Source organism: Malurus melanocephalus, unplaced genomic scaffold (genome assembly GCF_030028575.1).
Source record: "Malurus melanocephalus ecotype Western Australia unplaced genomic scaffold, MMel_1.1 scaffold_735, whole genome shotgun sequence".
Lineage (NCBI taxonomy): Eukaryota > Metazoa > Chordata > Aves > Passeriformes > Maluridae > Malurus > Malurus melanocephalus.
Genome location: NW_026623967.1, coordinates 172,168 through 187,427, shown reverse-complemented (window position 1 = coordinate 187,427; position 15,260 = coordinate 172,168). Strand labels below are relative to the sequence as shown.

General features: G+C 36.8%; 1 protein-coding gene across 1 annotated transcript in view; it reads right to left on the bottom strand.

Annotated features, from left to right (window-relative positions):
* The window catches only part of LOC130584612 (protein furry homolog), a 141,041-nt gene that overhangs the window by 64,924 nt on the left and 60,857 nt on the right, over positions 1-15,260 (bottom strand). Inside the window, exons 11-17 of the mRNA XM_057384698.1 lie at positions 12,985-13,086; positions 10,112-10,215; positions 9,556-9,664; positions 8,543-8,629; positions 6,586-6,757; positions 5,448-5,580; positions 1,008-1,115 (exon numbers count right to left, since the gene is read on the bottom strand). Of these exons, the coding sequence (XP_057240681.1) occupies positions 1,008-1,115; positions 5,448-5,580; positions 6,586-6,757; positions 8,543-8,629; positions 9,556-9,664; positions 10,112-10,215; positions 12,985-13,086 (815 nt within the window). The remainder of the gene's footprint in view (positions 1-1,007; positions 1,116-5,447; positions 5,581-6,585; positions 6,758-8,542; positions 8,630-9,555; positions 9,665-10,111; positions 10,216-12,984; positions 13,087-15,260) is intronic.

Genomic DNA, 15,260 nt, shown 5'->3' with positions numbered 1-15,260 from the left:
CAAGGAAATCAAGCTGGCTATGCACAGCAGCACACTGACTGTTGGCTGATGATTGGGCTTGTTTGGCTGTCTGCACTCTCCACTACTACCAGAATTAATTGTTTCACCATTTTAGCACATCACTGGGAGTCAGTTGTTCACAGAGCAGAACAAACCTGTTTTGAATGTAGCCTTCTGGCTCCCACATCTGCCATTCCTTGTGATTTTTCAAAAACAGGAACAGGGTGGCAAAGATTGCTTTGCCACAGTTACCTGAGAGCAATACACTACAAAGCCCTCTTGGCTCAATTTAATACCATAATCCACTTACATAAAGAACACAAGTGGAACCCTCATCTTCGATACTTGAACTGAAATGTAACAGATTTTTCCATACTGGCCAGTACCTTTTATCATAATTATTTGCCACAAGTCACCGATTTGATGTCCTGAAACCTAACTGGTCTGTAGTTAGGTACCTGACTGGTAGCAGTCATTTTGTAGACAATCTTGTTCAGTGAAATCTATTCAGACAAATTAAATGGAGGGATATTATATTTGTTAAACTTCTCCTTTATTTTGTGTCTTACAATAATAACAAGTCAAGAAGTTTTTTGTGAGATACCACATCTAGCACATTCTGGTTTACCAAAGAGACAAGTGGGGATCATAAATCAAAACTAAACAGGTGTCTCAGTGTTTTTCCACTACACAGAAAAGATGTTTTCTCCTGTGAATCAGAACGCTGTGATGGTTAGAAAGCAGTAATAAATTGTTTCCATGAAGAACAGTGACTACCACATAACCTATGTACTGATGGAAAAGAGTTCCGGAGGACATACCAACCTTTTAATGAAATTATGAGTCCATAATTAAAACAATAAAACTGTAAAAAGATGCTATGACATCTCTGTCTAATTCATTAACAGCAATTTACTTTTTATAAGCATATATAAAAAGAAACAGTTACATAATCAGCTTTTCACCCTGTTCCCCTGGAGCAGTCATTCAAAGTTTGAACAGCTTACCTTGCCAGCAAGTCTATCAACTCAAGTTTTGACATTCCATCAGGAAGCAATCGTGGAATAGCAGCAACACATGTTCTGAACAGATCGATTTTTGGTTTTCTTTCACCACTGAAAAATTGAAACAGAAGCTTAAGAAGGAACTGTGTTAAATGATCCACCTCTAGCTTTTCATAAAAGGGCTAAACAAAGATAATGAAGCGCCAGAAGACTTGAGAACATCAGGATGGACAGCTAGACACTATAATGAAATGAGGAGGAAACATGAATACATTTTTCCATTGAATAAATGGTTTTGATTTTGGTACTTTTCATGCATCATATCTACACATTACTTGGAAAATCAAYTAATAATGATTCCTTGGTTTCCTTCTGAGAGAAACTGGCTGATATATAAAAAGTGAAAGTATAATGCCAGAGGATTCCTCCATAAAGACCAGCATTTATATGATGCAAGCTTTGGATGACTAAAGGAGAAAAGAGTTGGGCTATTCTCCGTCATAGTGCAGCTACATTTCACCAGTTGTATGAAGCAAACAGCAGATGATAACAAGTTCAAATATCGCAACTGAAGAGCCAGACAGTTGTCCCCAATAAGGGACAAGTCTATGGAAAACCACCATGACACATTTTTACACTGAAAAAAGTATATAATTTAGATGTAAGTATGGCCAGAGAGTTTCTGCTGATCACTCCCAGACAGCAGCATTTTGGCAACTCTTATCAGCTAGAACATGTTTTAGCAGCCCTAAGGGTGTTCTAATCTGTGGAATGGCACAACAGTTCCCTAACAGCCTGGGAAAGTCAGTAATTACAAAGTTAAGCATGAATCAAACACTAGGTTGGAAGACCATGAATCTTCTCAAAGTAGCTCAAGCTTCAGCCGCTGATTATTTTCAAAACAGATCCAGTTGTTTTCTGGCTTGTCAACATTTTTGGTAAATCTGTAGATTAGATAAGTCCTTCAGATAGACCCCAAAGTGTGGATTTTTTTTTTTTTTTTTGCTCATTTTTATCTCAAGGATCTATTATCTGACAATGGGGTGTAGAGGAAATTACCAAAGTGTAACAGCATCTCAATCTGTGCAGTCTTTCCCACAATATTATTAATTATTAGCCTGTAACATGCTTTGGAGGGATTAAAAAATGTAAGGCCCTATTTAGTGGCCATATTATAAGCATGAAGAGAAAGATTCTGTCTTTTAATATGCCTCCAATAGAACTAGATGAGAATGGGGGGGGGGGGGGGAAGAGACACCAAGAAGCATTTTAAGCTACTTAACACCACACTGAAATAGAGTGACAAACCAAAAAATGAACTGAATTTTCCTGGTTGCCCTGGTTACCACATTACTCTGTCCCTCCACCTAACCGAGGACATTGCATTTGGGTATCTCAGCCCTGTGTTCAGTCACAGGGAAAACCTGGATGCAACACAGTCGGAAAGAAGACTTAAGGAGTAACACTGATCATTCACTGAAATAATGGGTACAGAAAAGGCATAAAATGATATCACATTTACTTAATTAAAAGATTAAAGACAGTTTTATATTGAATACCATACTGTCCCTTGACACTTTATGTACTTATCAGCTTGGACATACATTACATGAATAGAATGTTGACATTATTTTAATTAACTGTCTTAATGGTACAGTTAGGAAAAACTATTTTCATCATTAACTACCTCTGTCTCACTGTATCTGTATTCTAACAGAACTTGACAGATGTCAGCAACTGACTGGAAAAGGAGTAAAATACATTTCACTGAGAATTTGGTTACAAACAAATCCCTTTCAACTATTTATCACTAAGGCAAATACTAGCTGGATTAATAACTAGTGCAAAATCCTATGTTTTTATAGTTGTAAACATTGAAGTGCCATTGGGAATCTTAAGTGCAGGCAAACCAAGTCTTCCTTGCTGACATTAAATGGAAAGTCAATTTTGAAGCATTTCTTTACTCTCACTTCCCAGCAAGGGCAAATTTTGTGTATTTCAAATGGAGACGTGTAAAATAATAGTCTGAGAGGAAACTCTTCTGAAGGCAAATGAATAATTATTTATAAATATAAAATCTGTGGGTGCTCTGTAGCTTATCAGTTGCTCAGAAGAGTAGCAGGAGAAGATCCAAACCTCAGGGTCAAGTTCCCAGCTTGCCATCTGAGCTACCAGGCACAGACTGAGGAAGGAGAACCTCACAGCGCACTGGAGTCATCCCTGGCTGACTAAGGATGCCACAGGACAAGCTCTGGATGAATGCAGCAACAGCTGTCCTCACCTGAAAGCTTGTGTTTCTATAGCAGAAGTATCAGATTTTAGTTAGGTGTTGTCAGGAAAACCTTTGAAATACTTGCAAGGACAGGTTTGGATGTTAGAAAAATGGATGCCTTATTCTCACTAGGTGTTGGGAAGTAATTTTGATCAGTATTGGAATTCATATCCCAGAGCAGGATGCAAAGGATGCTTTTTACTCAGGATTTTAGTAAGATCCTMCAAACAGGCATTTATTACTTCAACAATAAATGCCTAAAGGATCAGTAATTAAATACAGAAGAAAGTCTAACACTTGCCAAAGAAAATTACAGAGTCTGCATACTTTAAAATGCAATGTCTGCTCATTGCCCAGCTACATCCCTCCAATTCTTATTTTGTTTGTTATTAAAAATACCACTATGGTATTCACTTTATACAGTTTATACATAAACTTACTGTAACTATGGCAAAAGCAATAACTTTAAAATGCAGATAAATGCAGTGTGGTATCTATCAATTAAAGCCCGTAATAATGCAAAATAAATATGTAACTCTGGTGAAGCATGGAGTTCTGTGAATAAAATGGGAACCAATTACATAAAAACAGTATCTTGGCTTTTCCATATACCCACAAGGCAGTTTTCAAAGCATCATTTTAAATCCTGACAGTTACAGGATTGATGTTTTTTGTGAATACACATGATTTTAACTCGACCGATGTTAAGCATCCCAGATATTTTTTTCCTTGAAAAAACAAGTAAAAATGTGTTATAATGTGGTTTGCCTTTCAAGTGTATATATTGAAATTAGAGCTCATCTGGATATAAAGTACAACACAAAATTTACATGTGTAAATATTCCAATCTTCCTGTTTCTTACAAAAGTTACTACTTAATCATAAGACTTCCTGAAATTTAAAATCCTTTTGAGTCTACCTGTTCTCTGACTCTAAAAATAAACCATGTTTTGCTGATGCTGAGAAACCACTGAAATGATATTTATAGCTAAGGTTAAGTACACTTCTTATCTAAGTGCTCAAGGTTTCACTGTGCCATTATCTATCGGGAATAAAAGGTGACTTTCAAAACTCACTTTCCCTACCACAGAAGCCAGAATACCTAAAATGGTTATGAAAACTAGGCGTGACACAGGGTAGGACTACAAGAAAAATAGGAAATATTATTGGATAGTCATATTAGCAGCGATTATAAATAAAGTAAGACAATGYTGGCAACACCGCTTACAGTCTCACCTAGTGTCAATGCAACGAACAAGGGCAGAGGAATGATATTAAAATATAAAGATTGTATCAGTTGTACAACGTAGTTGAATTTGGCCAGTCTTTGCAGTCTGTCTACCACTCACAGTACTCTTAGCAAGCTGACTTTTTTGGCAATAAATGAAAAAAACAATCTCAAAGAAACTGGTGTCTTTCTAAATACATCTCAAACTTTTTTCTAGGGTTTGTTTTCTTTTCTGGAGTAACTACCATGCCCACTGCTCTAATAGGAAGGATATGCAAGATCTCCCTACCTACAATTGGAATCTGTACAATCCATGCTCTGCATGTGTCAGATGATGACTGTGTGTCTCTAACCTCTACTAAACATCCACCTCACTAGAACTCTCTCCAGGAAGCTTTCTCTACTAATAATTTCAGATGAAAGTGAAAAACGTTGCTATTTAACAAAGCCTGAAGCACACTGGTGTGATTCTGTTCCAGTGGGGTACTGCTTAAATCCAAGCCTTATCACAAAATTATTTGGGTTTTTAATTAAGATTTGATTTTGATTACAGGCATGAAAAACAAAGGGAATTTTGAAATATTAATAGGAATTTACGGAATTTGTTATCCTCATTTTGAAGTTCAGTGATGCAAATATACCCTGAGACAGCATTCTGAGCATAGGCTGCCAGGTTTTCTACTTGAGCATTCTACTTCTACCATCTAAACATCCCTAGGATTCATGTATGATTTTGCCTATATCAAGAATTTCTTCAGTTCCTAACACTGCAGTGTTCAAAGAAGCACAATCGGCTTGTCACAAACAGTTTTTGAAAGTATATACTAATTAAGCTAAATATTCCTGTTTCTTGTGTTTCTCTGATGACTCATGACAAATAGAGAAAAGAGCTCCAAAATTACGTCTCCATATTTCATAGGATTTACTGCTCTTTAGGACTCACGTAATCATGTCTTCAGGCTCTTTGTTAAGCATCTGTACGTTGGTTAGCATCATGCACCGACCCACTTCCTTGTCAAGGTGTCTGAGAATGTTGTCCACAGCCTTCCTTACTTGCGAATAATATAATGACATACCTGCAATAATATGCATTTTTGTATAATTTGGGATATTTACAGGTATATTTATTCTGAAAAAGAAGGTTGCTTACTCATGCTGTGCTGCATGAAGTAAGTTCTTTGCATAAGAAAAATGTTTTCCTCATGAGACAGCATATTTCACTAGTAATGCTATCCTGATCCAAAACCAGAATATGTTGCCTGCTCCTAAAGCAATGCTTACTTATTATACATGGAAATTGGAACATTGGATCATAAAACAGCAAGTAATGGCTAACACAAGAATTTATTACTGCAAACATTGTTATAAAATACTATCTTCCAATACTTTCACACCAGTGGGGCTTGCATTGCTTATTTTCTTGATCCTGCTACAACGATCTAGCGCAGTACAACACAGGTCTTTGCCACTGGTGTAGACTTCATTTCATTTATATAACTTTGGGGACTTCATTAAGTGTGAAGGTGAGCAGCCAAATTTGGGGTTTTTTTCCAACAAAACCAGGCACCTTCAGGGCGTGACAGAGAGGTTCCTCCACAGCACAGGATTGTCGCTCTACATGGAAGACCAAGATAGCTGTTCTGTTACTGAGGTACCTTAGTAAAATATTATTCAACGTTTAAAAATTTTGCCTTTTCGAAAGCTTCACTTGGTGTGAAATRCTGCAATTAAAATAAAGCTATCAATGGAATCCTTGATGGTTTTCAAAGCTGGTTTTGAGCACAGGCACTGTTTCTAATCAGATGAATATCATGAATAAACACAGCTGTCTTTAACCCCTCCCAGAATACAGGGTTGCTACCATTTGTGGAGCCTAACTGAGGACTTTTCAGAACAATCTAGGAAAAGCAGTATTTGTCAAGCTAAACCACACATTTCATTAGAGTGGACAATAAATTAAATGCTTACAATGAAGAAATAAATCAAATACTTGGCAATAATAAAGTATTCTGCTCAAGTGCTGAAGACRTTTTCACATCCATTCTCACCCAAGTTTCTATATTGTCCATTCTTTTACTAACCTATCATTTTAGCTTCCTCCTCTGTAAGAGTTTTGCTCAAATACGTTTTCTTCACTCTGAGAGTGTTTCCAGAGGGAAGGACAGCTCCAGTCACTGGCATTGGAGGTTCACCATCTTTTTGCTGTAAGCTATCAGCAATTACCAAGAAAGCTCTCAGGCCAATATTCATTCTCTGTAAAGTTCAGAAGATGGATGAGAATCATAATCAAATAATAATTTTCTATTCACTTTGAAGTTTTGAGAATGTACTTGCCAGCTGTACCATACTTTTTTTTTTGTATCTTTTTCTGTATCTTCACTACATTAACTAGTGTAATATACTTCACAAAAAATGTCCAGGAAATAGTGATTCATATCTCCACTGTGAACAGTGTTCTCCCCTCTCAGAACTTTATTTTTTAAGTATTTGCATTAGCACATTATCTTTTTATCTTCAGGATAAAACACCTGTATATGACCGGTACTTCAGTAATGGACCGGTACTTCAGTTGGACATTTTTCATCCATGATGAAAAAAAGATCAGTAATTGTCTCGAAAGGCCTCTGGGTTGATCACACTGAGAAAAAAGTCTGGAATGATGCTCAATGCCAAAACTACAATGTGAAAATATTAGGAAGTTGAATCTAAGTGACCTGAATGCCTTCTGGGAATTCACCAGAGGAAAACTTGCAAACTTTGCATTGCAATGATTGAAAGACTAGAGTGTTTTCAATTTCTCTGGAATGTGCTCCAAAAACTAAGAGGCTGTTCTATGGACAGTCACCCAGAGATGCATTTACACAGTTTATGGGGATTTTTTTTTTATAATGCTAAAGTTTACGTCCATTAAAAAGTGCCATTATGATGTCATCATTTTCAGCCTTACAATGTTGTTTTTAGAGATGGTAAAATTTCAGATGTTGATTCAATAAGAAGCTAAGGACTATGTCCACCCCCTCTCAGCTGGGCTAATACAGAGTGTCCTTTTTAAGGACCTTTCTCGGTCAATGCTGCAGGTGGCTGACCCAGAGCATGGGGTGGACTGCCTGCTCAAAAATTCTGTTTCATTTTTCTTTGCTCTGCTGCAGAAAGATGAAAGCTGTGTTCAAAGAAAAGCTTGCCCTTCATTTCTGCTGCTTTTGACAGTACAAAGTTTAATCAACTTTTCCAATTTTTTGTATCAAATACAATTTTTGCAAGGCAATTCATTCTATTCATCTTAGTGAACAGATATGGTTTAATTCTGCAAGATTAACATAGACAGTTTTATGAGATGAGCACAAATAATTCGGCTTTTTCCATGTTTATGCTTAATTTTCAAATGAAAATTTTTCAAAATTTTAAGCAAATGCTTATTTTTTAATTCTTTTAGTACTTATTTTTTTATTCTTTTAGTATTTATTTACATTATGTTTTTTTTAAAAGTTTTTCACATTTTTGATTGTTTTCTCTAGGGAAAACACTAGGAAGCTGACTCATGACACCAACACCAGTGGAGCTTTTCTGGTCAGTGCAGTAAAACTTTATTAGAGTGTTTKCTTTTTCAAGCCTTCTTATATCACTCTCAGTCTCAAAGTACTCTCAGTCAAACTGTTTTGAAAAACATTGAAATTGTTACAGAAAAATTGCTGTTATATTAAAATAGTTTAAGGTATTGCATGTAACAACACCAGAATGATAAGGACATACTAATAATTTTATTTCTATTTTTCTTTTTATTTTATACATTTGCACTAGTTCACATTTGATATTCTTCACTGAGAAAACATGAGGAGAGCATAAACAATGTGACATTTTATGGATAGAAGTTCACAGATTTTACCAGTAAATCAGATTCAAGCTTTGGCCTGAAAACTTGCAAAGCACTGGAGAAAGGTGAAAGCATGTTTAGAATGTAACCCGGAAGTAAATGTAGCACAATAGAGTACATACTAACTCAAAAAAAAGCAAAAAAAAAAAAGCATATGTACATCATACCTCAGGGTTGAGACTGAAAGCTTTTGCTGGTTTTCCAACACAAAGGAAGTCAAAGATAATTTCTTTCATTGCAAAATCTAAACGTTCCTAAAATAGCAAAAATATTGCAAATCATTAAGCTGCTCACTTCTACTGCTACTTACAAGGCAACAGAACATTGAAAACCAGCTTAATCAGGGTTTATTTAAATATATGGAAAAACAGATTTTCAGAAGTATGTAGAATGTTATCAGAACTAAGCTTTTAACACTGCCTTATGTTGACATAATCAAAAATGCATAGCTTTTAAACAGAAAATGATCCATTTTAGAAATAAAACTTTTAATTATTTCATTTAAACTGTGGTAATTATGCTACTAACATAGCATTTTACATAAAGAGGGCTTGTTCACAGATGGCTCAGTTAAAGGAAGGTTTTAAGTATCTCTTTGATTCATTCTTATTCAGAGACTTCAAGTATGGGCTAAAGTGCTCTTAGCTAAATGGGAAACTTTTCTGAATTTAAGTCATAAAAGAGGTGGAACTTCCAGCACTGCAGCTTAGTTTATTTTAGCAGTTCCCGTTTGAACTGTTGAAAACTACATGTGTCAACTTCATGCTGAACTTGGTTTACATCTGACTTACTGCTTTGAAAGCAGGACAACTTACTGTCCTACACAGCAAGGATGATTCAGTATCAGGATGAAACATAGCTTACTATTTTGAACTTTATTGAGCATGTCAACAAATGCATTTTCGGACTTGCTGGAAATTAAAAGAAACTGAAAAAAATTACATTTGAGTTGAAGGAACACATTTTTATCCCTTTTCAATGGAATGAGGTTAATCAAAACCTCTTGTTAAAAAGAAGTTTGTCCCAGCTCAGCCTGTAATTCCGTCATTCCCTAGATCACAGATAATGCCAACAGGGCTGCAAAAAATTCAGTCATTAGAAGGTCACTTATTTGTTAATCTATAATTGAGAAAACAAGTAGTTCATTACAGGGAAAGACAGATGCATGGCTCTCCCATACCTGTGCAATAAACTGTATTATCTTCACAAAGATGTTCAGAGGCATATCTCTTGGCACAACACCACGGGAGCCTTTTGGGAAAAGTGTTGTGACAATAGTAATAAGTCGACTGCAAAAGAAAGAGAGACATTAGACACTTCTGGATCTTGCAGACCTTCACTGGCCATGACACTCCATTTACAAAGACCAGAAAATATTTCCTTTGAAATGAAAATGTAATAGGGTATCTTGTTCTGATTCTTTGCTACAGATTCAATGTAATTATTTTATTTCATTACTACATTGTAAGTAAAAATAAACCAGTCAATGGCCACTACAAAAGTATTTTTAACTTTCAGCAAACAGTAATTTTCTGTTTTTCCAAAAGGAGAAACACTTCATACAGTAATTTTCAGAGGTAGTTGACAGTGCCACAAGAGGGGATATTTTGTTGTATTGAGTTTCTTATTTCACAACAGAATTAAGTTCAATTCAAAGGAATTCAGGAGAACAATAAAACCTCTTCACTGGCAGCAACCACTCTACAAGAATTTTTATTACAAATAAAGCATTTTACCTTTGGGTAGCTGTGTTGCTTTCACATTTAATTCTGATCATGTAAACCCACAGTAGTCTATACAGAGATTCCAGTGCAACTCTAGCCATTTTTGGGTCCTTATTCTAGAAAACACATGACATAGGAAAAAGGTTCAGGCACAAACTGGAAAGGAAGTTCTGCACTTAATGGATGCCAAGGTTCAGCGTTTTGATAATGAAACTAAAAAAGATTCAGCCTCACAGCTGCTCAGAGTTCCACTATTGTAGCTGTAGATGGTTACGCATCTGATCTACTTTTGTTAATGCTTAAATTGTTGAAAAAAACAAGTATTAAGTTAGTTGAATTAGATACATGTTACAGTTAAAAATCTCTGCTGGAAAACCCCCTCAATATGACTATGTAAAGAAAACCTCATATTCAGTATATTCCATCAACTCGAAAATCGTTGCCCTATGGTGGAGGCCTGGTATGAAGAACAGATAAAGGAATATACCACACATACTCAAAAGTGAAAGGACAAAAATCTGTGGATGCTTAGGCTGGCCTAATTAACATGGCATCTCGGATCAGCTGGACAGAATTGGCTTATCTGTCTGGATTGCTGTTTATTTTTGGAAACGAGTACAAGACTGCCATAGGCAGTTTTCTGTTTCTGTGCATTTGTAGGGGCTGTCCGAGTAGTAACACGTAAGCGCAGTCCAATCAGACGGTCTCCCACATGCTGAGCCATCTGCTGGGTTAAACTTTGAAGGAGCTCAGTACACTTTGATCTGAGATAAGGTTTGCCTGGCCCAAAATGCAAATACCCATGGCAAAAGTCTGAGATATTTTCAGCAGACAAACGGATCCTTGAGTCACGGATCAAAGACTGTGGTTTGATCAAAGAAACTGCAACTGATGCCATCAGTAATTCCTGAATGTGTGCTGGTCTGAGTCCTGCGAAATGATGGGAAGACAATGTGCCAGTAATATGGGAGATGATGTGGCATCTGTCACAAGCTTAGGAACAGAAACACCTTGGGCTGCAATTTCCATTTAATTCCTTGACAACACATTTTATGGAATAAAGCTTTAATGGACAGAAAACAGAACAAAATTTTTTGCTTATTATAGCAGCATACAATGGTTGTCACACATGTTTAGAGTAAGTAGTGAAAGGAATGTGAAAGTTTACCTGGCTCATTAATCTCTGCAGGATTTTAAAATCATAATATTTGTTACAATCAATTTGTTTATTAACCTGTTTACTTTCAATCCATTCTTTCATCAAGTATAATCATATAAATCCTTGTACATTTCAGAGCTAAGAATTTTGATTTCTTCAACACGTGATGAAGTATGTTTATCAAAGTTTATTCTTATCCCACAGCTTCCAAGGAAACAGCAGGCTGTGGCTAATTGAGCTAAGGTAACAGGAGGCKGTGAAGCAGAAAAGGAAGCTGTCTGTTAGCAAATGTCCAAATATCCCAGTGATGAGACAGTTAGCTGTGAGGGCCATTGAAAAAGATGGAGGAGAAAAGGGCTGAGACCAGTATCACTGGAGTTTTCAAGAAATAGCAGACCAGTTTTCTATCAGAAACAGCAAGCTCCATGGCAGAAACAGGATTAAGAGGAAGATGATAAAGACCTAAGATACATCCAGGGACATCATGGGCATGTCCACGAGCAAAATCTGTCCAAGTTCATGGTGGTACTTCAGAAATTCCCACTAATTTAGAAAGCACACAGTGTTTCATCCTTTGGAAAAGTAAGAGAAGTATACCACCAATTCAGTCTCTTTAATATTTCAAGATTTTTGTCAATGAGGAAAGCTTGTCAGAACAAGGAGTACTTGCCCTCATATACCTGACATCTTCACTTTCCCAACAGGATGTACTGGCACTGGCTGTGGTTTCGTCACCAGGGCCAGGCTGGTGCTGGTGCTGAAAACTTGCTGAAGGTCTTTTGAACACCATACAGGTAGGGCCAGGCTGGTGCTGGTGCTGAAAATTTGCTAAAGGTCTTTTGAACACGGTAGCAGTAGGGGACAGAGCTCTGCCAGGATCTGCTCTGGCTTTTCATTGGTAAATGCTGCTGACTTTTATCCATTACTGTTGCTAGAATTTCCTTTTTTAACGCCTCTGCCTCTTTTTCAGTGACCAGCAAAGGAGCAACTGGATTGCCRGGAATGAGGCCCATTTTCTTTAATTCTTCCATTTCTGTTTTCCAGTAATAAGGGATTAAGTCTGGTCCATTCACACTGATGGAACATTGTTTTGGTACCCGTAGATTCACCCCTGACATAGGCATTGTTTGACTCATTCTTTGTAAAGTAAGTTCTGCACTTTTGGCTTAAATTGTACAGAAGCTTTCTCTTTGTCCCAGGTGGTTTGGAGATGAGGAACTATTGCTCCCACTGAAAAACTATGCTTCTCAATGAAACAGAGAGCTTTTACTCTCTCCTTTATAGAATATCTGCCTCAAATATTTTTTTTGCCAACATATTTTAGTTAACAATAAATGTTCCGTTTCAAAACCAGGACACTTGTTAACTTTTAAACCACCTGAAAAAGTAATAACAAGTTCTTTGTTTCAAATGCTTTTGTGAAAAAAGCAAGTTACTACTGGGTACTTGCTTTGGTATGTCACTCAACCTAATAAATTTCATCACCAATTTTGTCTGTTTCACAGGTGTGAGTTAGAGAAACAGTAGAAATTCAAACTAGGCTCAAGAATACTTTGTTGCTTTTGAAAAAAATCTGCACAGCTAAAGAACTTGTACTGCTGGGAATAAAATTATGTATGGAATCGGGTAACAGCAATAACTCAGCACATTTACCAGAAAGGCTATGCAAGAGATCAATAGTGCATACTGGAGCTTGAATACAATATTAAAACCAGGAGATACTAACCTTGAGATTGGACAGGCAGTTGTTGAGGAAAATATGCCATCTGTTCAAAAAGAGCTGCTTTTGACTGACACAAAGCAGGCACGTCACCAAAGGATACAAAGCCTAAACAGGAAATGGATGTCGATACAGTGTTATTTGCATGTCTACACAATGCAAAAGTAACTTAACAGAGCTACTGTAAACTTGAAGTTCTAACTCCTCCATTTTGTGCAGTACAAGTTAGCCAACATAAACATATTAGTAAGCAGTACAACTTAAAAGGAGCCTTCTTAAAGCTGTTACAGATATGTTTCATGGATGAAATAAAACCAACCAAAGGTGTACTCACAGCAGTAGAAATCCCAAAGATAGGGCACAATTTTACAGAGTCTCAGGGCTAAGTTCCATCAGTTTACTGAAAAAATAATAGCCTAGGAATAACTAAACTTTATTAATATAATGGCAGGACCCACAGAAATTGTTGGAACTTGTGAATCAGATGCCTATTACTCCTCAAAATCTGTAGTCACAATATTTACCAAGAAACATGTCAAACACCCTAAAGAATTGTGTYAAAATTCAAGGGAATGCCTGGATGTGCTGGGAGTTACATCTCATTAAATGAAAAATAAAAAGAAGCAAAGCAGAACCAGAACATAGAATTTGAATTATTGGAACCAAACTTCCCAAAGGAAATTTGTCAACACTTCTTTTAACACTTGTCAATATTACTAAATACTAAAAAACAAAAAAGCTAAAATGCATCCATTAATTTTGAAACTGATATAATATTATATGCTATTTTAGTGAGACTAAGGTTTCAGTTGTAAAGCTAATATACTGTTAGGATTTAAAAGGTACTAGTCAAAAACAAGTTAACATTCACTTTAAGATGAATTATTCTAAAAATTAAATTCTAACTCCAGTCATAGCTTAAAGTATAAACACCATAAATCTCAGCTTCTGCTCCAATAACATGTAATATAAACTGCCTATAGCTAGGCTAGACCTAATTGCTTGAGCAAATGGCAAATGTACATTATTTTTATAAGCTTCATGTACAAAATACATATGGGAGAGGATAACTGAAGCCTTCTCACAGAAGACTTTCTTACCATACAGTTGAGTATTTGATGGGATCAGAGAGTTTAGTAACAATCCAAGAGTTTTACAACCCATCCTAAGGAAGACTCCCAGGAAGATCAACCGTTTCCTGGAATTTCCTAATTCTTCCATTCAYTACCAAGAGATCCTGAATGACTAGCTCATGCAAGCTACTTTTAGACAGCAAATGAAGAAGATGAATTCCCCCACCCTGTACAGTGAGTACATGGATCCACAAAACACTGATCTTGGTCCAGTTCAGACATTAAAGAGTGCTCTTTCTTCCTGGAAGCCTGGAAATATGCACGACAGCTATTTCTGTCAACTATTTGCCTTTCCCCTCCTCCTCCTTCTTGCAATGTTTGTATTTCTAATCACACCCTCACAAGAATCTATTCTATTTTGTCACATTTAACTGTGTAGCCTCCAGTGTGGTATGTGTAGACAAGCAATGAAATGCAAAGGCCCAGCTGTGCAATCCTTTCTCAAGAACACAATGTTGACTTTGGCAAGAACGGCCACAATTTGGGAAGTTCTATTTCATGTAAAAACTGCACAGAAAAGCCCTATGCTGTTGCAGTTCCAACCATGTTTTATTAACTCGGTAGAGTGGAACAGAGCCACACAAACACAAGCAGAGTGAAATCAGAAATCCATCTCAAGTCTCCCACTAATTCAAACTGGATCAGGACTTTGCCCCAGGAGATGCTCTGACTGTCCCCTGGGAATGCTGTAACAGGCAGAGAGCTCAGGCACACTCCAGCAGTCCTCAGGCACACTCCTCGCTGGCACTAGCGACCAGCATTTGCCAAAAGAACTGGAAACAGGGAAGACTTTATGACTTTCCTCGAGAATGAGGAAGGACAAATATCAACTTTCTTTACATAAAAGGTCCAAGACTTCAAAATGAATTAGCTAACACCACACTGCTGACGGGCGCTGACCCAGTTGGAGAGACAGACTGCTTAAGGCAGCCAGCATCAAACTGACTCAGATCCTCATTTAATTCAGATCAACTCATGATTCCAAAAATACACTGCAGTGCCACTGTTCATCTCACACAAAAAATTAAATACAGAGCTGCACAGTAGCCAAGCTATGGATTTAAAAGGGCATGTGTTATACATTTTTTCCTTCCTACAATGTACTATTTAAGCCCCGTGAATGATTTGTTCCCACATGCCTCATTTATT